At 45.5% G+C, this 25556-nt stretch overlaps 2 protein-coding genes across 5 annotated transcripts in view; one reads left to right on the top strand and one right to left on the bottom strand.

Moving 5' to 3' along the window:
- RNF32 (ring finger protein 32) overlaps positions 1–13725 on the top strand; it is a 28828-nt gene extending 15103 nt beyond the window's left edge. Inside the window, exons 7-8 of one of the 4 annotated variants that reach the window (XM_079150058.1) lie at positions 12615–12782; positions 13427–13725. In XM_079150058.1, the coding sequence (XP_079006184.1) occupies positions 12615–12782; positions 13427–13669 (411 nt within the window). In that variant the 3' untranslated portion in view covers positions 13670–13725. Of the gene's footprint in view, positions 1–8649; positions 9682–12614; positions 12783–13400 lie in introns of those variants that run through there. The other 3 variants (XM_079150059.1, XM_079150060.1, XM_079150061.1) reach the window with 3 other exon arrangements.
- A 6348-nt stretch (positions 13726–20073) lies between these two features.
- The window catches only part of LMBR1 (limb development membrane protein 1), a 162372-nt gene continuing 156889 nt past the window's right edge, over positions 20074–25556 (bottom strand). Inside the window, exon 16 of the mRNA XM_079152646.1 lies at positions 20074–23862. Within this exon, the coding sequence (XP_079008772.1) occupies positions 23777–23862 (86 nt within the window). The 3' untranslated portion in view covers positions 20074–23776. The remainder of the gene's footprint in view (positions 23863–25556) is intronic.

The following is a 25556-nucleotide window of genomic DNA, read 5'->3' as shown; positions in this document are numbered from 1 at the left end:
CTGCCGTGTCACAGACATGATGGCTATTTGGGGGCTTCTGAAGAGGATCCTATAAAATTTTAATAACTAACAAGAAACCGATAAGCACAGCTTCTGTTGTGTGTGCGCACAGGTGCAGGGTGGGTAGGGAAGGGAAGTTAGGAAACATTCTGGAGTGCTCCAGAGCAAGGGCATGACAGCCCCTGGAGGGCACTCAACTCAGCAGGAATGCGCCCTCCACAGCAGGGCACACGCACCCTGCACAGGAGATGGCCGGGCTCCTGCACCACGTGCTGACCATTACGTTAAGTGCTGGGAGTCACCCGGGGCTGAACAGTGTCCTCAGGCAGGAAGCAGTGCACGCTCTACAACCGTAGCTTGCTTAGCTTCTGCAGGGGCCTTGCTCCTTGTCAGGCGGAGGGAGGCCAGGATAGGGCTATATGAATTTGGAGCTCCCTGAGGTCCTGCTCAGAGCTTGTGACACACACAGGTGTTCTGGGAGTGTGTGCTTTGGACTCTTGAACAATTCTGGAATCCGAGGGTGGCCAGCCCGCAGTGCTGGCTTTCTAACCTCTCTGCAGTTCCTCGCACCTCCTTCCTGCTCACTGGCCCCCACCTCACCTTAACAGGTGAGGGCTGAGTGCATGGAGAAGTGGCCACTGCTCCAGCTGCCTGTGGGCACACTCATGGCTCTGAAGTCCACATGGTCACCCAGCTCCTCAGACACCCACCACAGGACTCGCAGGGAGATTCTTCCTACCTTTAAGACTTGGTAGAACTCCTTCTCTGAGCTATAGGAACACGAGGAAACAATCTACAGTTTTAAAGTTCAGCCTGTTCATAGAATCTAGGACATTATTGAACTACCTTATTGAATGTCCTGTTACCCAGGTGTTGACTTGCCTGGGCTAAGGGCTGCTCAGATTATCTGGTTACACATTATCTCTGGGTGTGTCCATGAGGGTGTTTCCAAGAAAGATTAACATCTGAATCTGTGGAATTAGAACAATAAATTACCCTTCCCAGCATAGGTGGGCAACAGACAACCCCTAGGAAGCCAGAGTTAGAACAAAATGGCTGAAGAAGGAAAGTTTTTTAGAACAAATAGTTAAACAGAAAAATGGACTCAGCAGCTCAGGAGGCTGAGGTAGGAGGATCGCAAGTGTGAGGCCAGCTTCAGCAACTTAGCAAGACCCTGTCTCAAAATAAAAAGGGCTGGGGATGTGGCTTAGTGGTTAAGCCTCCCTGGTACCAAAACAAAAAATGGAAACAATATGAATGGAGGAAAGCACTACAAAATAAATTTATGATCTGAGATAGAAAGGATTTTTTGACTGTGTTTTTAAAACACACACATATACACAAGCCATAAAGGAACTGATTGATAACTACATAAAAGTGCAAAAACTTCTATATAGGGAGAGAATAATTTTTTTAAAAAAAGGGAAATTTATTTGCAACATATTAGGCACATTTCCTTCATATGCTACGACAAACAGAAGAAGGAATGCAAACACATGACAACCAATATCGAAGGAGGTCCAGCCTTCCTCTAGTTAAAACAAGAACGAAGAACCCATTTCACCCAAGACTGTAAGAATTAGAAAGCGCCGTGATGATTCTCCAGTGCAGAAGCAAAGCGGGCAACAGACTTTCTGATGAGCTGTTAGTGGAACTGAGACGCAGGCATCTGCTTGACACCCCTAGAGCCCTTCTGTAGAAGCGCAGCTCATGTGGAGCTCCCAGCGTCTGCCAACATAGGCCTTCACAGCCATCTTCCTAAGGAGGAAAAGCATGAACTACCAGAGAACCCGCCACTAAGGAACGCTTGGGTGACCACTGCACAGCAGGAGCAGAGCCCAAGGTAGATGTGCAGATAAAGAAAGATTTCCAAGACAGATAAGTGGAAAAGCAAAGTAGAAAATGTTTGATAGGATATTTTTAAAACATATATGAGAAACAAGTGAATCTGAGGAATCTTTGGGACAAAATAAATAACAGTCTTAAAGTAGTTTTCTGTAAAGAAAAATGGGAAGACGAGGGCAGGAAGAGAATCACTTTTGTTCAGCCTTTGTGTGTGGACTTTCTAACGTATGCATGATTTGAATTTTATTTCCTTCAACAAAGATCAGCTGTAGGGAAAATTTGTATTCTCTGCTTTTTCAGCTTTGTGTCTTTCTATATTAAAGATTGTTTTAATATGTTAAAAAATCATTCTGGAAAAAAAGGGAAAAAGGCAACAAGAAGATAATAGAAAAGGTAAGATAACAGGATTAAAACATAGTGATAACAAATATGACTGAGACAGATTTCCCTATTTAATAACAAACTCTTGGATTGCATGAATTGTAAGAGACACTTTTAAAACAAAATGAAACAAAAATGCTCTATGTGAAGGCAAGCTTATCACAAATCAAGCCCATGACAAAAATGGAATCACATGAAAATCAAAATAGAATAAATGAATGTTTAAAATGTGTTTGGAAATTTAGACTCTAAAGTATCTCCTATTCTGATGTTCATGACAAGAACACCAGTATTGTTGGTGAATAGCTAGACTATTCTTAGAGGAAAATTAGTAGTGTCAAATACAATCCTCAGAAATCTGGAAAACAACACTGAATTTTTTCTTAGATATAGGAAATAGAAACTTTATAAATAGTTGTCAGGAAAAAGCAAAACTGGAGGGTACAACCAATAGCTGGTGTTTGAGGGAATACTTTAAGACAAATATGTCATCAGAGTCCAAAAATACTACAAACCTGTTTCACGAAGCAGAATGCAGACATACAGAAAAGGAGGGTGTCCAATAATCATTCTAAAATGAGGAGACGATTTGCTGAAGGGGAACACAGGAAACATGAGGCAGTGCACATGTGCTTGTGCCGGCCTGTGTTCACGTGTTAACACACATTGCATCTGTAATGTTGCGTGTCATGGAAGGTACAAAAGCCCTTGAAAAATTATCAGAAATTTGAACTACTAAAAGAAGTTCAGATTCAAGATAAATATACAATAATCATTTCTCATAAAACAGCAATGACCAGAAATAAAACACAATGAGAAATGATCCCTTTCCTCTTAGTTGACACCCAAGAACAAACTGAATGAGGAAGTGCCCCGCTCTAAGAAAATGTTTTTCTGATGACATAAAAGACCTGCATAAAATGGTGGATGTAAATAAAATGTCCATTTTCTCCAGATAATATAAATTCAGTGTCCTTTCTAACTCCCCAAAGAGTAGCCTTGACCATGCACTTGGAATTCTATAGGTTAATTCTAAAGTTTACCTAGTCAAGTACAAAGAGCTAAACATTTTTTAGAAGGAAGATTAATGAGCCTTGCTAGATATCTAAATATACATATACATATGTATATTTGGCAACTAAGATTCTTAGGGAGTAACAGAAAATTAATAAGCAGCACAAAGTCACATGTACCAGCATACAGGCGTCCTGGGATACTCAGAGCGCAGAGAAAGACATTGGGAGCTGGAGAACCGTAGTCACGTAAGGGGGGAGATGCAGCCTCACCCCGCCACCTCCCGGGAGGGCACCCGCGTGGGTCAGCACTTAGAGACCTCTAAATGGACACATGCGAAGTCTGGAGCCAAAGCCCGCCTCCTGGGTGCTGCCTCTGTTAGGCAGGGGTGTCACCAGCCAGCGTCCTCGCAACAGAGGAGGTGTTCAGGGCCCTGTGTGGCGGTGCCCCTGCTTCCAGAAGGCTGGTACCAAGAAATGGCCTGCAACTGATCATTGACAAGGCAAAATGCTCGTCTTTATTTTTAGCAAATAATAAAGTGATTTTAGTGAAAGTAGAATATTTCTTTGTATATCAATGTTGAGGGATTGCAACTGTTTTCTTGTGCTTTTATGAACTCATTTTGTCCCATCATCCCAGATTTGGAAACCCATCAAAACTTATATTGAGCAACAAATTGCCACTTATGGTAACTTGAAATGTTATTGATTCTGTTGAATTCGTTGAATACCTGGGACTTACGTGTTTGAAAATTGCAGGCATGCAGTCGAATAAGTATTTCACAGTTGTCAGGAACTTACAAGCAGCCCTATAACAAATGCTCCAGACGCAGCCTGCCCAGACCCCGTGCTGCTGGAGTTGGCTCTCGTCACCCAGCAAGCGCCAGAGTACAGCTGGCCCAGGGTACACCACCTTAGGGAACAGTTAGACATGTCTTTCGTAATGATAGAGACAGGATTTTCTTATTTTCATCAAGAAACAAACGTGTTTCAGTGAAAAGAGTTTGGCCTGAAACTTTGCTTCCTTTAAAACTTATTCTCCTTTAAAGACCTATAAAAAAAATACCTTGCTTAATATGAGGTTAAAAATAAAGCAAGGCTTTAAGATCTACAAGTCACAGATCAAGGTATTCAGATTGGAAACATCATTTCTAGTCTTGGGTTCTTATATTAATCATTCTGACTTTTTATTTCTGAAAGTTCTTTTCAGAACCAAAAATGTGTGTGAAAATACGAAGTCCAGCTTTAGACGAGTCAGGGTCGCTGTCTGTAGGTGACCTAGAGATGGCACCCACTAAGAGTCAATGGATTTCAAAGCCAACACAGACAGTGCTCCCTCAAGGCTGCTCTGGGCAGAAGACAGGCTCTCAACCGGAGCCACTGAGGGCGGGAGGCCCACCTGTCTTCCAGTTCCTCGCCCTGCCCTCCCACAGCCTCAGTGTGTGGAACTGCAGATCGGAGAGCTGCTGAAGGTCGGGTGTTCGCATTTTAGAAACAGGACGTTTCTAAAACGTCCTGTTCAGTTCTCAGTCACAGGTGCAGTGACAATAGTTCTGAGTCTGAGTGGCAGGAGAAACCACCAGCCACATTTCTAAGCTAGTCTCCATTCTCACCACTGGTGAAAGTTAAATTGAGGCAAATTTGTTTATTTTCAGTTTAAAAAAAATGAAATTGCAAATTACTAGGAGAAGAAATCATGTGGCACATTTGAAAGTTACAGATAGATAAAGTTACAGATTTTACTGTCAGTAAAATCAAATGGCAGCTGAGCCTCCTTTCCCAGAACAGCTCTTGTCATGTCTGCATCTCAGTGGCTTTCAGACGTTGAAGTCTGTAGAACAGTGACAGAAATCTTGGGCTTCAACAAAGTCATTACCAACTTTAAATCTTACCAAACAGGAGTTGTATAAAAAGGAAACACCATATACTCTCTGGGTCATCTAGTAAAGTCAGACTCTTTAACACCAGGCAGGTGGTAAGGCCCTGCCCGGCACACAACACCCACCTGGCTTCACCAAAACTTCAAGCCGTTGACTTGAACCTTTCTTAACTGCATGTGAGTTGACATTTCTTTGCCATACTTAGGAACCACTGGTTTGTATCAAAGATAGATCATGCTAAGGGAAAAAGAAGTCCAGTAAATAGGAAAGAGGATCATACTCCATTTGATGGTTTTATTAATGCAACATTAGCAAGAGTAAGTGTACTTGTTTCATATGCTAGGAGGGGTATATTGTTAACATTCTAGATTAGCACAGGCCATTCTAGTTTTATGATTAATTTACTTTACTTGTAAAAGATGTGTAGTCTTGCATTTTTACTCTGTTCCCCGGAGAGTTAATGATCTCTTCTGTGGTTTTCATATGTCTTTTGTGTTAATGAATAAAATGTAGGGTTCATCTTTCTACAAGTAAGAATATAAACACTTTCTCTTCCCATAAATATGCTTGAAGTACCATTGGCACATTCCTAATAAAACTGAGCCACAGCAAAGTGATGTGGCTTTACAACACAGGTGCAAATACGACCAAGTCTGTGCTGAATTTTGTACCCTCGAGTGAGCATCAGAGAACCAAGACTCAGAGAGGCCTTTGTCAGAGAGGGTGCTGGAGCTGCCTGGGGCGACATGCTAGTCCTGGCACACTTAGGCAAATCTTGGGAACTCAGATCAAAGAAGGCTGGAAAGGCCACTGGAGCTGTTATGCTAAGTCCCTCCAGCAGTGTGTACAGAAGGCCCAGGGTTGCCCAGAGCTCAGTGGCTGGTCCTTGAATGCCTCTGATCCTTATCTGGAAATTCTGCTAGCATATGTCATGTAATTGAGGCATGGTCTTTTATTGCCGCAGTTAAAAACTTCTCGAATGCATCGTGTTATCTCGGCCCCAGCTTCAGCCTGGACCATTGTTTAGAAGCGAGGTCAGCGATCCGTCAGGTGCTGCACTGGACCTCGGGGCCACAGGCTCCCACTCCCTCCAGCCTGGGACTCCTCTGGCCTTTTCATTTCCATCTCACCAAACAGCATAATGGTCTTGAAGTTTGTTCAGTCCTTTGACTTCCTTTATCACATAGAGATGGCAAACATTCTGTTGCTAACCTGAAGTGGCTCCAACCAGCAAGACTGGAAGGATATTAAACCAGTAAAAGCTTATCACCTGATTCACTGATATGCTGTAAATTCCAGGCTTTTCGTTTTGCTTTTGAGGGTGGTCATAAGTCAACACATTAGTAAGCAATTTGCTGACATCAAGATGGATCACTCAAGACAGCCTCCTGGGCAGACAGAGTTCACCTGGATACTTCTGTTACTAATTTTTTTTTAATGTTTAGCTAGTATGTTATTTGTAAATGACCAGTAATTGCTTTACATATCAATGGCCCCCAACTCTTGGTTAGTTAATTTATCAAGTGTCTGAAATAGGAGACTTAAAAAGAAAAACATATTATTTTTAAAATTGAACATTTTGTGTATCTTATCTGTGTGGACTTCATAATGTTAACCATTAGTTTAAAACTCAGTTGTTGGTCCCGCCCCACTTGGACAGTTCTTTCCCTTTCGATTACTAAGGTCATCTCACCACATGAAAAGTAAGGAAATAAAGAGCCATGAACACATAAGCATTTGACATCTTGCTTGGAAGTGACTATAATAGTGGTCGATCAATATACATTGATGTTTAAAGGTACTTTTTTGAAACCCAGAGCCTTGCGCATGCTGATAAGCACACCTGCCACTGAGCTGCACCCCAGGCCCCAAAACATCACCCCTGCTAGCTCTCAGATACTTGGGACCACAAGAACAATGTATCAGGCCACTTTCAGGAATACGTCACAAATGCATACTAAAGCATCAGTGTTTCTGTTAATAAGCTAAATTTAAAACCAAAATTTGGACACAGACCATCCAAGACCAGCATCACTCTCCTTTCTCCTCCTGCAAGAAGGAATTCTCTTGTACTCCTTCAGATATATCCTTAGGGGGCATATATTTGTCCCCATTTTTAATCCATTGCAAATGTAAAGTCAGACATTTTACTGAATGCTAAGGGCCTCCCATGGGGACCCAGGGGCTACCCTGAATCTGAAGCGTGAGTTTGAGAAGATAAGAGAACACCAGCCAGCAGGTGAAGGGGCCAGAAGTGTACTGAGTGCTAGAAGAGCAAACGCACTTCCGGCCGGAGCACAGGGTGCCTGCGTAGGACTCCCACAGCGTTCACGTGCATGGCCTGCGGCTGGACGAGCATCCAAGAGCTCGGTCAAGGAGCTGAGTGGAGCATCACACGCACAGGGAGGTGATGGCAGCCTGGAGTGCTGATGGCCAGGGCAACACTGGCAACGCTGGTACCGCTGGGCCGGGGCCACTGCTGGCACTGTCCTGCTTCCCTTCCCCAGGCCCTCAGAATGCAAGCCCCCTGTCCAGCAGCAGCTCTCCTGCCTCCTGGGGCCTTCTCCACTGGAGCAGCGAGTGTGTGGCCGCAGGCCCCTGGGCTGGCGCAGCCCAGCTATTCTGAAAACCAGCGCCTCCGAGGCCCTTCATCATACAGTGCCTGTGACTGGATAAAAGAATAGCTTTCGACCACTGCCACGTGTAGAGGGAAGTCTTTTCTCATGTAAAAATGCTCTCGATATGAGGAAGGAGGTATATGTTGTTAAGTGTGAAAGTAGTTATTCTGGGAGGGAGGCTAAATGGCACTGGAATGTAAATGTAACCGTGACCATGAAAAGTCCATCCAAACTGCCCTCCCGAGCTGACCCTTGGAGTTTTGCACTTGGCAAAACTGCTCTCTCAGTGAGGAGCTAGCCAGGACTGGCTGCTTGGTACAGCCGCAGTCGCACATTCAGCCTGCTCAGCGAGAGCTGTGCTCTGCTGCCGGGGTGCCCGCCTCACCGAGGCGAGAAGGTGTTGGGAACACTGGAGATGGCAGGAGACAGTGAATGCCCGAGGACAGGCAGACCAGAAGTCAAGAGTAAGGCAGAGAGTGGAGTTTCAAGTAAGAGGAGTGAGACGGAACACGCAGGGACCCACTCCCGCTCCCAGAAGGATGTCCAGGAGAGGGCCGCCTCCCAGGACCAGAGCAGGAGGGCCAGTGCTTCCCGGGTGAGCTTGGAAGCTGATCAGTGAGGACCACCCTGCTGACAACTGTGATGTGGCCCCACGGTTGCTGGGGGAGCCACCTAGGCAGCACCCACTTTTGGGAAGTGTTCAGGGGCAGACTAACAGGATTTCTCATCCATCGGACGTGGGATCTGAGGAAAAATGGTCCACAGGTTAACAACTGGGACCTGGGCCAAGCAACCTGTTTGGTACTCCACAAAAAGATGGGGAAGGGGGCGCAGGCCGAGGGGCTGGGTTGGGGCTGCCTGGGGCTCGCTGTGTGTATTCCCAGGGGACTGAAAATGACTGTCCATTGGCAGTAGATGGCCCACCCTGGAAGGGGGAAGAGGATTCCACACCATGGGAGGCTCAGAGCAATGGCAGGGGAAGAACAGAGAAGGTGATGGGTTCAGTCAGGAGACCAGCGGTGGAGAGCAGACAGATGGCTTGTCTTAGAAGCCAGCTGAGGACCCTGGTCCCTGAGAGAAAGGACCAGGTGTACAAGAAGCAGAGCCTCTGCACCCCCAGCACCATCTCCCCGATGCTGAGCGGCAGCCCTGCAAGGGAGGGCCTGGCAGGTCTGTGTGCAGAGGGAGAGGGACAGAGCCAGGAGAGCAAGCAGCGGGGCTGGTGCCTAGGTGGGGTCTGGAAGAAAAGCCACCACCCAGCACCCTGAGAGTGAAACGCAGACAGCAGTCACAGAGCATGCAGAGACTTAAAACTTTCCTTCTCCCCGTGCCTCTTACATTGTGGTGCTCTTTTTCATTTGCTTAATATTTAATGTTCTAAGGAAAAGTTTTAACTTAGCATGATTTTACCAGTTATCTTTAAACTGCACAATGCCAGTTCAAGTACAAACATGAGCATAATTCAAATGTGGAATTGCCAAAATTACAAAATCTGAATTTTCTACCTTGTAATACCTGTGCATCTCATTCTTACCAGAGCAGCTGAAATGCTAAGCAAAACTGACTCCGTTTTAGCCTCATTTCCTGACACACTCACCCTCGGTCACTGCTGAGTGAGGCCTGCAAGGAAAGGTCACTCTGTGCTGGCTCTCCTGTTCCTCCTGGGCCATCGTTTCCAGGGAAGTGGCCGCAAGGAAATCACGTGCTGAGAGGATGTGTTGGCCTGGCCAGCCACCACGCTGAGAAGGGAAATGGGGACAGAGAGCTGCAGAGAGAAACCACAACAGTGAGCGGCCCAAGAACCCCACCATGATTAAGAAAAGACCTGCCTGGCGAGGGCTGCAGCTCACAGCCACGTGATCCTGGAAGCAGTCAGGGAAGAGGAGCCGCAGAAGCCAGGAGGACTAAGCACAGCCTATTCCATATCTTGGAAAAGACGAAATAGTGAGCACAGAATTGTGTATGTATGTACCAAATGAGAACCACGTGCAAGATCAGAGGCAAAAGGAATGCAATTTCACACAGACAGTGGCTTCCCTCCAAATGCCTTCCTTAAAGAAAGTACTGAAGGATACACTCCCTAGAGACCGGCCTGGATGAGAGGCTGAGGCCTGGGGTGGAAAACAGGGAGCTCTTATGGTTGTCGACTGCCAGATACTAACAATGGTGCCCACAAATTAAAGGAGAGAAATAAGTTGGGAGAGGGAATCAAGTTCAAGTGCCCTGAGATCCTGAACTGTTTCAGAGAACATAGATTCTGATATACTCTAATAATTTAAGTATGCAATTCTAGGGTGACAGCTAAAAGAAAAGAGTCAGACTTAATCTTCAAGGTGATAGAGAAAAAATGGGTACAGAAAATTTTAATTGAAGAGCAGAGACCAACCAATGGCAGGACAAGGAGAAAAGAGGACAGGAAGGACAGAGTTTACAGTCTGCCAGGGACCTGTTAGGAAGCGTGCAGACAGAACAGAGCGCGCAGCTAGGCCCAGGTCTCACCCACAGTGAGGCAGGTGCTCTGCCAGCAGCCAGTCCGGGGCCCTCTGGGCCCGCTCCCTGCATCCACAGAGACCTGTGTGTCTGGCCATTTCCATCCGAAGGAACATCCCCCACGCCCAGTGCGGCGAGATGCCAGACGGCTCTGTACTGTGGAAGGGAGAGTGGGACAGGAAGCCCGACAGTCCTCACAGCCACACCCCCTAGAGGCCTCGAGGGCCCCTCTTTAGCAACCCAGCCTGGAAACTACACTCCCTGTGACATCAGGGGCCTGCTATAAGCGGCCACGGACCACTCCTGGGTCTTGAGGCAGTCCCATCAAGAGGTGGGTGACAGGCATGCAGGGTGCCCACCTGTAGCACATTCAGCTGGCAAATATCAACATCTGTTTTGGATGTGCTGATGGAACAAAAGTTAAAATTGATTTCATCCTTTAGCTTTTTTAAGGGGATTACTAGATTGTGTGTGTGGCCGGGCTACACTCCTGTTGGATAGGAGTCTAGGGCACCTCAAAATAATTTTACCATTGCTTTTATCATGCCAAAAGGGTTTTTAAACAAGTGCATTATGTACCGCTTTGAGATGATGAGAGAAAATAAAATCAAATTCAGTCCATTCCCCCCCAAGCCCTGAACACACGCCACTCACTGCCCATCCCCGCCTGGGACTCTGCAGTCTCTTCTCAGGATTTCCTCACCCCCAATGCTTTTCCCCCTACTCTGAGAATCTTAACTGAAGGCCAGGAAACTACTCACCCTCCCCAGCCCCTCTGAGGACTGGCATTTGGACTCAGAGCCTCTGTAATCACAGAATCACTAATCTGCCCAGGCATTTCTTCTGATGTGTGTTCCTGGAAAAGGGGTTTATGGGAGATGTGCTAGGGCAAGCCACTTAAAACCTGTACAGCTCTGTAAGCACGATACTAACAGCATCAGCCTGTATCCTCAGAGCCCGGATGGCATCCTGAGAGAAGGGCATGTATGTACACAAGGGTCAAACCTTTGTAACTGAGAGATCAGGGAGAGCCACGCAGGGACATTTCCAGAGGAGAGCACCCAGCCATGCCTTGCTGTGGATTTGCAACTGCTGTGTCTGCCTGGTCCATGAATCTGTGTGACTTCTGCATGATCCTGAACTCGGCTCATATGAACCTGCACTGGAGCAGAGTTTTACTCGTTTTGCGTCATCCTCACGACTCCCGTTTATCACCGCGAGGTGATAGCTTGCCCTGCCCCAACCACCCGCTGTCTTCCATTTGAGTCATTCTGTCCTAAGACTGCTCTGCCTTTCTAGATCTTTTTATATCAAAGTGTATTACTCTATCCAAGAAGTGGGCTTGGAGGAACACTCCAGAATGTATTTAAGGACAGTACTTTCAGAGCAAGTTTCTTGTGAGTTTGAGATAAAATTGCTGCCTCTGGACCTGTGCTAGCAGTGAAAACAAAGTCAAGTCCTAAAGAGTGTTATGTAAATTGATTACATCTCCTTAAGAGACTTTTTAAGGTCCTCAGGCAATGAGAACTTTCAGGTGACTTCAGAGCTATGATAAATGCAGAATGAAGTCAAAAGAAGGCTACCATTTTTCTCTTGGATTCTGTTTTTTTATGATCACACTGAATTCATAGTCTGCAAGTACAGTGGGAAGATGGCTGGAGAGAGCTCTACCACTGCAGGAATTATGGCTTATGTAATGACGGTCCTTAAAGATTAGAATAAATGGTGCCAGAGCAGAATGACAATGTGATCAATTTTGTAAAATCCTAATTCCTCTCTCCTGCTTTTAATTTCACATGCATTCCTTGCCAGAGCATACAACCAAATAAATTGAAGGGGAAGAAAATAGATCTTTCCCTCTCCCCTCCTAAATTCTTCATCTGGAGGGGCTGGTAAGTTAGAATAAGACGTATCAACAAGACAGACACATACCACTTATGAAGTCTCATGTGACATGGGAGCCTTCATAAGGAAGTGAAGACCTGAACAAACGGCTACGCTCAGGGTTTTGCTGGGTTGATGAAGAACGGAAAGCAGTGGGACAGTGACAGGGCCGTAGACAGGAAAACCTGGCAAGGCTTCTGCCTCCCGGCGGGGCACTCACCCTGGCTGCAGGGGAGGGGCAGAAGTGGGTTCCTCCTGTGCCTGCTGATCCTCAGTCGGGACGCATGCTCTATCCTTCAGTCCATCAGCATGCCAAGGCACTGTCTTTGAGTAGTGTTTCCTGAACACTTTTAGCTCAGCTGTCCAGAAAAGTTGTCAGGATTTATAGTTACTGCCCTAAAAAGCATTGTTCAGACACAGACTTAAGGCAAGTTGGTAAATAGGTAGTCAGGACCCAAGAAAGCATATGCTCAGCATCTAAGCACAGCCCCTCCCGTCCTCAGTTCGTAGAGATCAGCCGCCGTATGCTGTGTTCATACGACACCAACATAGAAGAGCTCTTCTCAGAAGTCGATCACTGCTTGGCTGTAAACCGAAGCATTCTTCAGCAGCTGGATGAAAAATGTGGCCAAGCGCTCACAGAAGAGGACTGGGAGAAAATCCAAGTGCAGGTGGGCTTTGGACGGCAGGCACTGGGTGCATGAGAGGGTGGGAGGAGCTCCACGGGTCTCTGGAGGAGGGCTCAGGAGCCCGGGAGGTCCGCCCTGGCTGCACCTGCACCTGTGCAGAGCTGCAGGCCTTCAGAAGCCAGGCAGTGACTGCCCAGCCCCTTCATGGTGCGATGGTTTGAATTCTGGCTAGCTGATGTGCTTTGTGAACAATGAGCACTCCTTCCTGAAGGTTTCCTGTGACTCCTGCACCCACGGGAGCCCAGGGACAGAGGAGAAAAGGCCTCTGATGACTCAAGGCCATGGAGGGAAACAACATAAACACATCATAAACTTACGAGGATGCTGTGGTCACAGAGAACCACATATTGTGAAAATCTCTATTTTTGTTTAATTAGAAGGAACCATATGTTGTTATATTATTAATGCTCAGCATTTTAAAAAGTTATTTTGGTTTAAAACTGCTCATTGCAAGTGGCTTACTATCTCTCCCATTTCACCAGTGTGTGTGCACATGCGGGTGCCTATAATCTGTTACTTAACAGAGTGAATTTGTTCATTTAGAAGATTCACCCTCAGTCTCCAAATCTGAGTGTCTAGCATGTGGGACTAATCTCCCAGGACAACCCTGTCCACCTGTGTTGCAGGCTGCTCGCCGGGAGGTCTGCGAGTGCTCCATCTGCCTGACCCCGCTCTCCCTTGATGCCAAAGCACCCGTGGGGGTGGACAGCAGCCGGCATCCCCGAGCAACGGTCCTCCTGTCTTGCGCGCACCTGTTCCACCATACCTGCCTGTTGGCTTTGGAGGAGTTCTCCCTGGGGGACAGTTCCCCTTTCCATGCATGTCCACTCTGCCGCTCCTACTACCAAAAGAAAATTCTTGAATGTTGAAAAGTTATATAATTCTGAGAGGGGAAAAAAATTACCTTGATTTTGGATAAACTATATGAGTCAGTGCCATTTCTTCTCCAGTGACAACTCTTGGCAATTACAGAGGAAACGTAACTACATTGTAAAAGCTTCAAACCAACCTATCTAGCTTTAGCCTTTATTTAAAAAAAAAAAAAAAAGTCAGATTCCTTAAACTTTAAATAAATGAGGAATGTTGTCATCTAAAAATCAGATAGTGTCAAACCAAGAAGCTGGGAAACTGGAACACTTTTAAGTTAGATATTTTCCATCAACACGTACCTTACCGCCTCTGATAATCTTAATAATCACTTTATTTTGTGCAATAGATTGCTGTTGTAGTTGAGAACTTTGAATGTGTAAACCAAAATAATAAAATATTCAGTGTTGGTCAATACAGTAAAACATGTTTTAGTGACAGAACAGTACAGACTATTGTAGCCCATACATAAGGTGACCTTGCAAATTCACTGATGAGTCGTTTCTGACATGGAATCCATAGATACCTGGGGCAACTGGTTGCAGGGCCCACCTCAGTTACCAAGATCTGCAGATGCTTGGTTCCATGCACATCATCCTGCATGGTTCAAATCATCTCTAGGTTACTTACAACACCTAATAGCACATAAATGCTATGTGAATAGCATTTGTGAATAACGACAAGGAAGTCTGTATGTGGTCAGTACAGGTTTTTCCTGAATATTTTTGATCCAGGACTGGCTGAATCCACAGAGGTGGACCCCATGGTCCACCCCATGGATAAGGGATTAGTTATTTACAGTAGCCAGTTAGAGTGGTATTGGATAGATAAAACTCCATCCAATTCCTGTTAGCAGTGCAGTGAGGCAGGCCAAGGGTCCACCTGACAGGCCTGCAAATTACATGGCTCTCTTGGCTCCAGCACCCCAGTGAATCTGCTCATCTGAGGAAGATCAGGAGGTGTCAGGACCATACTGGCAGGTAAGGTCTGTGCCCAGAAGAAGCACAGCCTGGCCCAAGAGTGGCAGAGGAGCAGGCTGCCAAGCACGTGACACACGGGTCCAGTGTGACCCAGAGAAGTCAAGGTCCATATTATTCTTTACTCTCATCTCACTGTTTCTTGTCGTTACTTTTGGTACATATAGAGAATAGTGGGTTTCCTGTGGCATATTCATACTCATCCTTTTAAAATAGTATCCAGGTATGTTTTTTATTTATGTCTCTATGATTATGAATAAATGTGCATGTTAGGTATATGCCGTTACAAGATCTGGAGAATGCTTTGAACAAGTAGCAGAGGGACGCCACACCACAGAACCCCACTCCCCACTCAGAAGGCCAAGCAGCAGACACATCTCCCCCTTCTGCCAGTCAGGGCACTGGCATGTGTTGGCGGCCGGGGCAGTCTGCCTGCACCACGCCAACTCAACCTGCACAGATCACCGGCTTCTGCAGACAATCTGAGTATGGCGCGCTCAGGCCCAGACATAAGGACATGCAGACCTTTACACTGTCACATCGCAGTCTCATGAGGTCTCTTGGATGGAAACTGGAGCACTGATAGAGAAAGAAATATGAGTTAGCAGGAGGGTTCCGAGGACGGGAGGCTGTGTCCCAGCTCTCACTGGGCTTCCTCAACAGGCAGAGCGATCCCCTCAGCAGCCGGTAGCCCCCAGGCCGCCTTGCAGGACGAAGCCGATTCTCTCCTGCCTTCTGCCTCCCTTTCTGTCTCTAATGCTCGTAATTAAGCGCCTGGCATGCTCTGGGTCGGAGGCAATTACCAAACCACCACCAAGTGCGGGAGGAAGAGACTTGAGAGACTTGTGAGGCTGGAGGCATTTGTAACAATTAAGGTTACAACCCACAATGAGGATGTAACTGTCTTGAGTCTTTATGAACCAAAAGAACATTGCAGTGCTTGAATCAAAAACAGGAGCTGCTAAGAGAAACTGTCAGAAAAGGGAATTAACTCACTCGTCAAACCATAAACTGATCAAGACAACAATTTCTAACAACACTGCATTGTGTGCATATTCCACAATGTGTTTGAGTCTGTTGATTGGGCACCTGGGTCATTCACATGTTTTTGCTGTTATGAATAAAGCTGCTATGAATATTTGTGTATACATAAAACAGAAAAAATAGAGGGTTTTTTTAGGGATGCTGGGAACATTTGTGAAAACTGGCCACGTACCAGACCACAAAGAAACCTCTGAAGGACAAAGGTGAAAAGCAGTGAGACCCTGTTAGACTGCCATCACACCCCTTTGGTCAGTCCTGTGCCACCTGTGGCACCAGCAGCCCTGGCCTCCAGTGGGCCGGTGTACTCACCGGACCTTGACTCCAGGCTTGGCCTCGGACCTGCCCTGACCTATGGGCTGCTGCAGATGGCTCATCCTCTCCTCCCTGCCTCGGGCCACAGCTGATCTGAGGGTGAGTCTGGAGCAGACTCAGTTTCAACCGAGAAACTGACTGGCAGAGACCTGAAATGCCCTCTGGGTACAAGGCCTCTTCGGGAGTGACCAGAGAGGATTTTGAGGGAGGAGGAGGACCACACAGAGGACAGGAGTCAGTCAGAGCAAGGGATGGGCGCTCTTCCCACAGGCGGAAAGGCTGGGTTCACAGCGTTCCAGCCGAGAGCGCTGCCGCCCCGCTGCTGTGCACACTGCTGCCACTCCTCCCCAGAGGCAGTCCAGCCCCGCAGCGGCGCATCACGGGAGGACAGGAGCCTAGGAAAGGCCTTTAGCTAGGGGATGGAAACATCTGGGATCTGGTGGTGGTAATGGCTGCACGACCCTATGAACATATTTAATGCCACGAATTATATGCTTTAGGAGAGTGAATTTTATGGTATGTGTATTATATCTCACTGTTTGTTAGGGAAAACATGGGTAAATATTTTTTAGATCTTGCAGTGGGGAAGGCCTAAGTATGACACAAGAATTCATAAGATATGCAAATTTTGACATCAAAATCTAAAGTCTTCATTCAGAAAAACACTGTGAACAAGTTTAAAAAAACCCTGAAAAACTAGGAAAGGCACTTGTGATACACCAGAAAGACAAACAGTTAATATCCATAATACGTTTTCATACATAAGGAAATCATGCATTTTCCAGAAGAAAAATGGGCTTAGTGCGCTTAATGATAATTCATAAGAGCAGAAGTAACAAAGAGCTGCTCAAGTAACCAAAGTATGTCCCCGACAGGTCATTAAAAATGCAAAGAAAAGCAATGAAATGTTTGCCTGTTGAGTGGCCACTAGTGCAGGGCTGGCAAGCCATGCCCGTCACAGAGCACCTCCCACACTGGGAAGCAAGTGCAGGTGGGGTTCAACTGGAGACTGTTCAGGACACCTCTGACCAGGACTTCCTTCTTGGGAGTCGCTCCGAGGAGACGGCAGCCCAGATGCACGCAGAAAGATGGGTCAGTCTTACGGCAGTTGGGAGCGGGAACGAGCCAGACACCTCTCGGGAGCTGATGGCAAGGTGCGAGCGCCAAGGAACCTGCCACACAGCCACGTGACACGGGACAAGCCTGCTCTCCTGGAATGGGAAGGATCCAGGAACATGGGAGGTCACACACGTGAAGCAGTCCTGGGCAACCACATGGAATCACCCTGGTCCCGCACAAACCCTGGAATTTAAGATTGAATCAGATGAATCAGGGAACATGTGTTCATGATCCAGTGTCCTGCCTTCTGCAGAGCTGGACGTGGTTGGCATTTCCAGGACAAAGCCACACACGAAAGCTGTGATTAATGTCTGATTCACGAGACTTCAAGCTCAACTAGGTGAGACATGATGAAGATCTAGAACTGAGACTCAAAATTGTTTTCCTGCTTGTACTAAGCTTTTAACCTACCCACATCAATCCAAAATCCTTTTTGTAGTTGAAGAAACTATGATTTTTAGGAAATTACACAAATTAAAGTGTCCATGAGGATAACCAAGGGCATTTGAAGTCTCATGTGAACTAGACGAATACCGTGTGACTTCTAAGGAAACACCAGCTCAGCTCTTCCTACACTGTTATAAATTTCTGAAATTATTTTCATGTTGTAGAGGATCTGCTACAACTAATCAGACACTTACCTTAAAAAGTAAAGTCATCAAAGAACATTTAGGTTAATTCTAAAAACAGCAGCTAACAAACCACACATGTCCAGGGTTTCAGACCCTGGTGGGTATGACAGACCAGTCCACTGCAGCAGGGCAGCCATGGTCCTGCATGGAGGTTACATAACATTCATGCAGACAGAAGCCCCTCCACCCTCCACCATGCGGCAGAGCTGTGGGATTTCCTCCTCTGGCAAATGTGGCACAGATCACCGTGGTTACTCTTTCCAACCCTTGACCACAATCCCGTCCTCACTAAACCACAGGATGGAATGAGGTGGTGCTGAGACAGCTGACGCCAGGCAGGGGCCTGGACTGCAGGGCCACCTCTGGCTTGGCAGTCATCAAAGTCTGCCACGTCCAAGCTTCTCTCAACCAGCAAGCAGCAGCAGCTTGAGGTTTCTGTCACAGCCTCCCCAAGGCAGAGGACAGGAGACCCAGAAACCTGCAAGGCTGACAGTGGTGACAAGCTAAGTGGGATCTTATGTTTTCTGGCTTTCAAAACAGACTTTCCTCCTTTCAAACCACATGAGGGCATTCGTGAAGTTGGACCGTCTCACAAGCGCCCTCCAGCATCCTCAGCAGGCACCACTCAGGACAGAGGTAAGGATCTTGAAACAAAAGATTGGGCCTTTTAGTACCTTGCTTTGGTTAAGATGACAGGACTCTGCCTCTGTCCACAGAGGGACTCTTGGGTGAAGCGTCCTCAGGACGGGGCCTGCTTCCAGTGCTCTCGTGGGGCTGAGTGAAGTCACAGGTATGTGCAAGTCCACGCACCACACAGGGCAGCACAGCAGCCTGCACATGGAAGATAGAGATGACGGCTGCCACTGACGGCCTGTCGTCCCTGCTGTAGGTCAAAGCAGGGCCCTCTTGAAAGCACACTCACTGCTTAGATGTGTGTCTGCATTAACCAAGTGTCAGCTGCATCTAAGTGAAAAGAGCTTCACTCAAGGGCTAAGACCAGATGCGTGCAAGCTGGGCTGCACTCTCGAGCCCCTCGGCCCATAGGCAGTGGGAGGAGAGACTCCCTCAGAGACCTGTCTGTCTGAACACCCCAAACAAGCCAGTGAGGGTCACCAAGAAACCAAGAGCCTGAAACCAGCAAGGCCGGGCTGAACACACCCGGGCCACAGTGGCATCTAGTTCTTCAGCTCACAACTCTGGTCTCACACACCGTCAGCTTCATGCGCTCTGTTCCTTTATGTGTAAATCGAGGGACTTCCTATTTCACAGGGAGGTTCTAAGGGCACGTGAGCTCACCCACCCTTCCCCAAAACTCTTTTATATCAGCTCTGCTTCCAAGTCTTTGTGATGAGACTCCACAGTGAGAATTATAACAAAAGACAAAGTGTGTCCCTCCAGACTGCATCAACCTAGGGCTACCAGAGGGAGGACCAGAGACTGACTGCATGGAGGGCCACGCAGGGAGGAGACCAGCACTGGAGTCAGCAACACTGCACTTGTCCCTTCAGTCTCCAGGTCCACTAAGTCCACACGGTTTGCAGGGTCAGCCTACATAGCCACAGTGTACCGCACACCTTGACTCTAAGCGCCAACGTTGTCACTTCACAGCAGAATTTCAAAGGAGAAGACCCGACTTCACAACATTCACAAAGCCCCTCACACTGACAAGGCTTTCCCCCGAGACCGCCCATCTGAGCAGGAAGTGCCCCACCTGACGCTAGAGTCCCACCGCCACTCACAGCACCCAATGCCCAGCTTGTCACACCATGCTTGTGAGCTCAGGACCCTGACAAGCAAGAATGCAACACCAGAGGCATACCAGAGAGTAAGCGGATGTTGTCTGGATTTCCTATTTGTTTATATTTAACTTGGAAAAAAGACTTTTTCCTAATTCAGTCACCCTAATTGGAAGTTGAAGGTTCTTTTGAAAGCCTGGTTTGTGGCCTCCTGTAAGACATGACTAGGTCACTCAGCTCTGAAATTTCACCCATCATATTCAAGAGTCTTCACAATTTCTGATTTTTATTATATTTCTTGCAGTGTAACAAGTAATTTATGTACACAGTACTTTTGGTATTTGTAACATTGAATTTTGCCTTAACAAATATTCGAAAGCCAAAGACCAAAACAAAAAGTCTTTATACTAATTCTTCTTTCAAACTAGATTCCAAGGTTGTTTTTCAAACTCCAGTTTGTCATCCAGTAGTAGAAATAACTTAGAGGTTCGTGTCTAGTATTTAAAAAAATAACAATAGAAGGAAATGGAAAATGCCAGCATGCAGCACACAGCCGAAGCGCATGCTGAGCACGTGAGCTGAGTTACTAAGTGAAATGTGCTGCTTATTGTGAACAAGAGTACACAGAAGGCCCTGTGCACTGCCAGTTAACCGACAGAGGCTGGCAGCGCTTACTCTGCAGGACTCTGGGTGAAGCTGGCTAGACCACAGGCAGGAGCTGCTCGGTCCTAGGAGAAATTAGAGAAATTAAACAAATCTAATTAGCTTCAATAACTCAAAGGAGAAAAACACGCGCTTTCAACTATTGGTGCAACATTTTGGGTTGCAGAATTTTTCTGCTAAGAACTCTACAACAAAAAGAGAATGACAATATCAACCTCTTCCTCTACTCATCTGTTCACCAGAATAATTACTGCCCCTTGTAAAACTGAAATGGAATTCACCTATAAAAAAAAGCTTTAGACATGATGGTATTTAATACTAAAATATATACATTTAAGTATTTGTAAACCAAATATGAAATTACTTTTTGTAAAACTTTAATTTTCTAGAACATTTTAAAAGTCACACTGAAAGTATCTCATAGAAATAAAGATGATTTGTAAAAAAAACAGTCTATAAACAAAATAATCTATCAGTGTGCCCAAACGTTGCTTTTAAAAGTAACATTATACCAGTTTTTTAAACTCAAAAAGTCAGTACTGCATTTATGCTCTTCCTGTATGCATTAAATACTGTGCTAACCACAGGCAAGCTCACAAGGGTTTGTGAACAAGGGGACCCTGTGCCATGGGCCCACAAAGTTGTTACTGAAGCTTCAAAGATGGTCTGCAGCACCCTGCAAAGCCAGGTGGAGGTGGCTGCTGCAAGCAGGGGTACATGACGGGCAGAAAAACCCAGGCTTCCTCCCTGCCCACTGACCAGTCCTTCAGCACAGCAATGTAAGGAACAGAGTGTGTGTGTGTGTGCGCGCACACACACATGCGTGCAATTTCACAAAGCCTGGCTTAGAACAGGTCTATAAAACAGGATGTACATAAGGCTATGTGGGTATTAAATCTAAGAAATACCCTGGAAAAGCAGTAAAAACCAATACAAATGTTATAATCTACAAAATTTTTAACTGTAAAAATCATTTAAATATTATAGAACCAATTAAAGATAAAAAGCTAAACCCCCTCAACAACCTTGTTAAATATAGTGCCTGATGCCCTTTTAAAATGGAAAATAAGGGTAAAAGAGAATACCCCACTTGATCTGATGTAGTCACTGGGGTACCTCGGTCCATCTAGAATAAAACAGTAGTTGCAGACTTAATGAACTCTGAGTACTTGGAGCACTCTTTCAGAGCCTATTCACCTTCTTTTTCTCCAGCACACAACTACAATAAAAGAAAGGCTCCTGAGTGTGACTGTCCTCACCAGTACGCAGAACATGTAGCTTCCACAAGCTGCCATCCACTTGTGTGGTTCTCATACAAACCAGCATCCAGCATATGTCCAGCAGAGCACCTGCATTTGAGTAAACCTCTCACTCCAGAGGAAGAGTCCTGTGGATGTGACCAGAGCCCAGCTTCACAGGACTGTGATTGTGTAGCAGAACTCTGTATCTAACAGTCAAAGGCACTGAGATCCCAGAGGAAACTACTCTTCCATTTAAAGCTTAACCTCTCTTCATAGCAATAAAGATACACCCAATGAGTGTCTGAAGGTTTAAAACCTGTTCTACTTAAGCCTATGGATCCAAACCTGACTTAAGTTCTCAGATGGAAGAAACTTTCAAATGAGTAAGAAGTGGAGACAGACACTGAAAAGTTTAATATTTTACTAAAAAAGTTTTAGACATCTTACAAATACCCAGGAACTCTTTCTTTGGATGTGCCCTGAAACTGATGTAAGCTAAAGATGATTTTAGTGTACTCCTGAGTTTTCTTCTGTTCTCCCCTTGACTTGATCTGCTCGATGTATGGATCCCAAGTTTCAGTAAAATCAAAGCTTGCAACTAATACTAAAATCTAGATAATTAACAGTGAAATTAGAAAGCAGCTGGCTTTTATAAATTTCTAGGCATGTGCATCTTATGCTAAGAAATTCACCAGTAGACTGGTGGTATATACTGAGTGTTGATGAGAACCACAAATGAAAACGAATTTTTTTTTTTTTTTTTATCTTAAAACTCAGCTGCGTTTTAAAAAAGATGAGCTCAAAAAGCAATGCAGAGGTATAAATAAAGGAGAAGTACACTCAATGGAGCTTATAAATATACAAAGTTTCTTATTATTTGGTTATAAGTGGAGATACTGCTTTTTTCATAAATGTCCCCACTCTCCCCAAAAAAAACTTTAAATTCAACAATTTGGAAAAAAAAAAATGAACTTTCCCTTTTGTCTGAACACAGACAACCCAAAGCCATATACAGAGTGCATGTGAACATATATATTCATACAGCATTGCAGGACTGAACTATGTGCCATTGGGCCAATCTTGTACTTTGGCATGCACAGATCTGGGGCTTCCTCCTGGTGATGGCAACCCAGAACACACGTTCATGGTCTCAGTCATGGACTTAACAGTCAAAAGGCCATCCCAACAATTATTTACAACCTGGTAACTGAACAGCTAGCAAATCCCATTACAATGCAAATCTATTCTTAACATTGAGACTGCTAATCTTATGAGTTTGGGTGTTGAACTGGTAACTTTTATAAGTTGGAAGCTTAAAATGGCATATACAAAAGTAGCAAAAGCCTGAAGAATGTGAGGAAAGAAGGGGTTTCTACCACTCAGCAATTACATTTTTCATAAATGTCACAGAAACCAGGAAATTAAGTGATCTTTGAAAAAAATGCTTTAAAAGTTTTAAGTGTACATGTAGCATAAAAGGCAAAACCTAAGTTATGAGTGTACTCACCACTGGCAACTGTCACGAGAGGTGACCTTGAGTTATATGCACATAAACTGTCCATTAACTACAATTACGTAGTACTTTCCCTATAACAGCTTACTATACTGTACAACAGAAGATATTCCTGTGGTTGTCACTAAGACTCGAGTTTTAAAAGAATTTAGTATTTTTCCCTTGGCTCAAAGTCTAATGAACTCTCTATAACATAAATCAGAAACTCTTCTTAGTAAATAAGAATACAATGTGTAATCATTACAATCCCAATGCACCCGCTGCTATGGTGATCGAGATGAGCAGTTCCTATGAAATCTGAAACCAGCTGTGGTGATGCACTCCTGTCATCCCAGCATTCTGGAGGCTGAGGCAGAAGGATTGGGAGGCGGAGGCTGGCCTAGGCAACATACTGAGATCCAGTCTCAAAAAAACACTCCAGCATCTAGAAACTGCATTTTCTGAAGAAGCTTCACTTGGGGCCAACAGGGTCTTTCGAGGCTTTTGCATCCTCATGAAACACACAGTGGGGTGTGAGTGAATCTGCAGGGAGTCTGGATGTCTGCCTTTCTTCCCACGTTCGCTGCAGGTGGGGACTTTTCATCTGGATGATGGCACTGATGGACAGGAGCAAAAGGGTCTGCAGAAGAGTGTGCTTTTCCACAACATCACTAAGAAACCTGTGTTTAACTAGGAACCGTAGGGTCCGTCAGAAAACTACATTAAAGAACAAGATCAGTAATAGCCAGGTTCTGAGATCATGAAGAAAATGACATAGATAGACCCAAGCCCCAAACACAGACCAAAGTCGGCAGAAACGCTCTATGTCTGACAGGAGTGCCGTGAGTGTGGAGTTCCAGGGTTCCTGCTTGCGAGTGGCGCCAGCTCGGGTCTCACAGTGCCTTCTGATGCCCATTTGCAGAAGGCCTGGTTGAGTCTGAGTCCCTTGGAGCACTGGGTAAGTGAAGCTTATGAAGCCCTGCAGGAAAATGGAGACAATGGTGAGAGAGTGTCGCGGGGGCAAGCAGCCGGGGCTTGGGGGGGGGGGGGGGGGGAGAAGGTGCACAAAGCAGAGCATTCAGATTCACTGCGGACGTGTGTGTGCTGGCCAGACGCTTTCTAGGAAGGAGAGATTTCTTTTCCCACTGGCAGCTCACCCTGGGGATGACCTTAGCTGGAGAGAGCTTCTGGGCAGGAAGTCGGCCCCCTTCCAGGACAGTCTGCCTCCAGCAACTGGGAGACGTGTGAGGGTCCCCCTTTAACCTCAGTGAAACTCTGCAGGGTCATCCATAGTCACAACTCCCCCAGGACCAGCAGAGGCTCAAAGCACAATTACTCTTCACAGTCCCTCCATTTTTTCCCTTCCCCTTTCCCCAATAAATCTGCTCTTAGTAAGCTCACTTCCATCACAAAGTGTGCTTCCCAGACAAACTGAGACAGATATGTTCCCATTTTTATTTTAAAGTACACATGCACACACCTAGCATGGTGGTGTACACCTGTAATCCCAATGACTCAGGAGGCTGAGGCAGGAGGATGGCAAGTTCAAGGCCAGTCTCAGAAATTTAGTGAGGGAGGCCCTAAACAACTTAGCAAGATCTTGTCTCGAAATGAAAAATTAAAAAAAAGGCTGGGGATGTGTGTCCCCCAAAATACACATGTGCTTATGCACATGCAGAAAAATGTACGGAAGGAAATACCAAAATATTAAGCATATAATTAAGAAGAAAAGCAATGGGAAAAAATTACCAAAAAGGAAAGAAATAACAAAGGAGCAAATTGAATATAAAAATACTTCATTACTCAAAGGTATTTTATAACATAAAAATCACCATCTTTTTCAGTTATATTGATTTCCCTCTGCATCATGTGCTCTTACTTCCATACTATGCCTGATATATGAAACAACACTGTGGACTCATAGGAAGGAAAGGTACAAGAAAACTTAAGAGTTTAGGTGGTACTAAAGACTCACTTTTTAACAAAAAAGAAGTACAGTGACATGCACAAATACATTAAAAAGTACCTTTACAAGAAAGAAATGATTTTTATGAAGTCCAGACCTTTTGAATACTTCAAAGACAAATGTAGTAGGGGCTAGGGATATAGCTCAGTTGGTAGAGTGCTTGCCTAGCATGCACAGGGCCCTGGGTTCAATCCCCAGCACCACCAAAAAAGAAAATAAGAAAAAAAAAAAAAAAAAAAGGAATGTGGAAAAGACTTTTTTATTCCTAAAACTCCAGATGATAATCTTCCTGTTAGGCAGTTTTACATTACTCTTAAAACACTGCAATCTCAATTTTAAAATTTCTGTCACCTACTTATCTAAAGGAAAGAAAAAGTAAAGTTGAACCTATGTATGGCATTTGAAGGGAAATGGAAGGAAAAAAGAATCAAACCAAGAAAAAAACAGTTCTGGTCCTAGTAATGGCCAAACCACTAAATAAGCAGGGAAGCTCCAGCTGTGGGAGGCAGGAAAGCAGGTTAAAGCAAGGTTTTTCAGAAGAGGGACTGAGTGAAGGGAGGGTCAGCAAGGCAGTCACTGGCTGCACTGAAATGGAGCTTGGCTTTTACAGCAGAAGGCTGAAGCCAGTTCATTCATAAAACAGGGGCACGGCACAGGTCACGCATTCTGAAAACCTGCGTGTCCCTCTTCTGTGGACAGCTCCAGAA

Source organism: Sciurus vulgaris (genome assembly GCF_902686455.1).
Source record: "Sciurus vulgaris genome assembly, chromosome: 8".
NCBI lineage: Eukaryota > Metazoa > Chordata > Mammalia > Rodentia > Sciuridae > Sciurus > Sciurus vulgaris.
The sequence above is the reverse complement of the archived record's forward strand: the minus strand, read 5'-3'. Positions and strand labels throughout refer to the sequence as shown.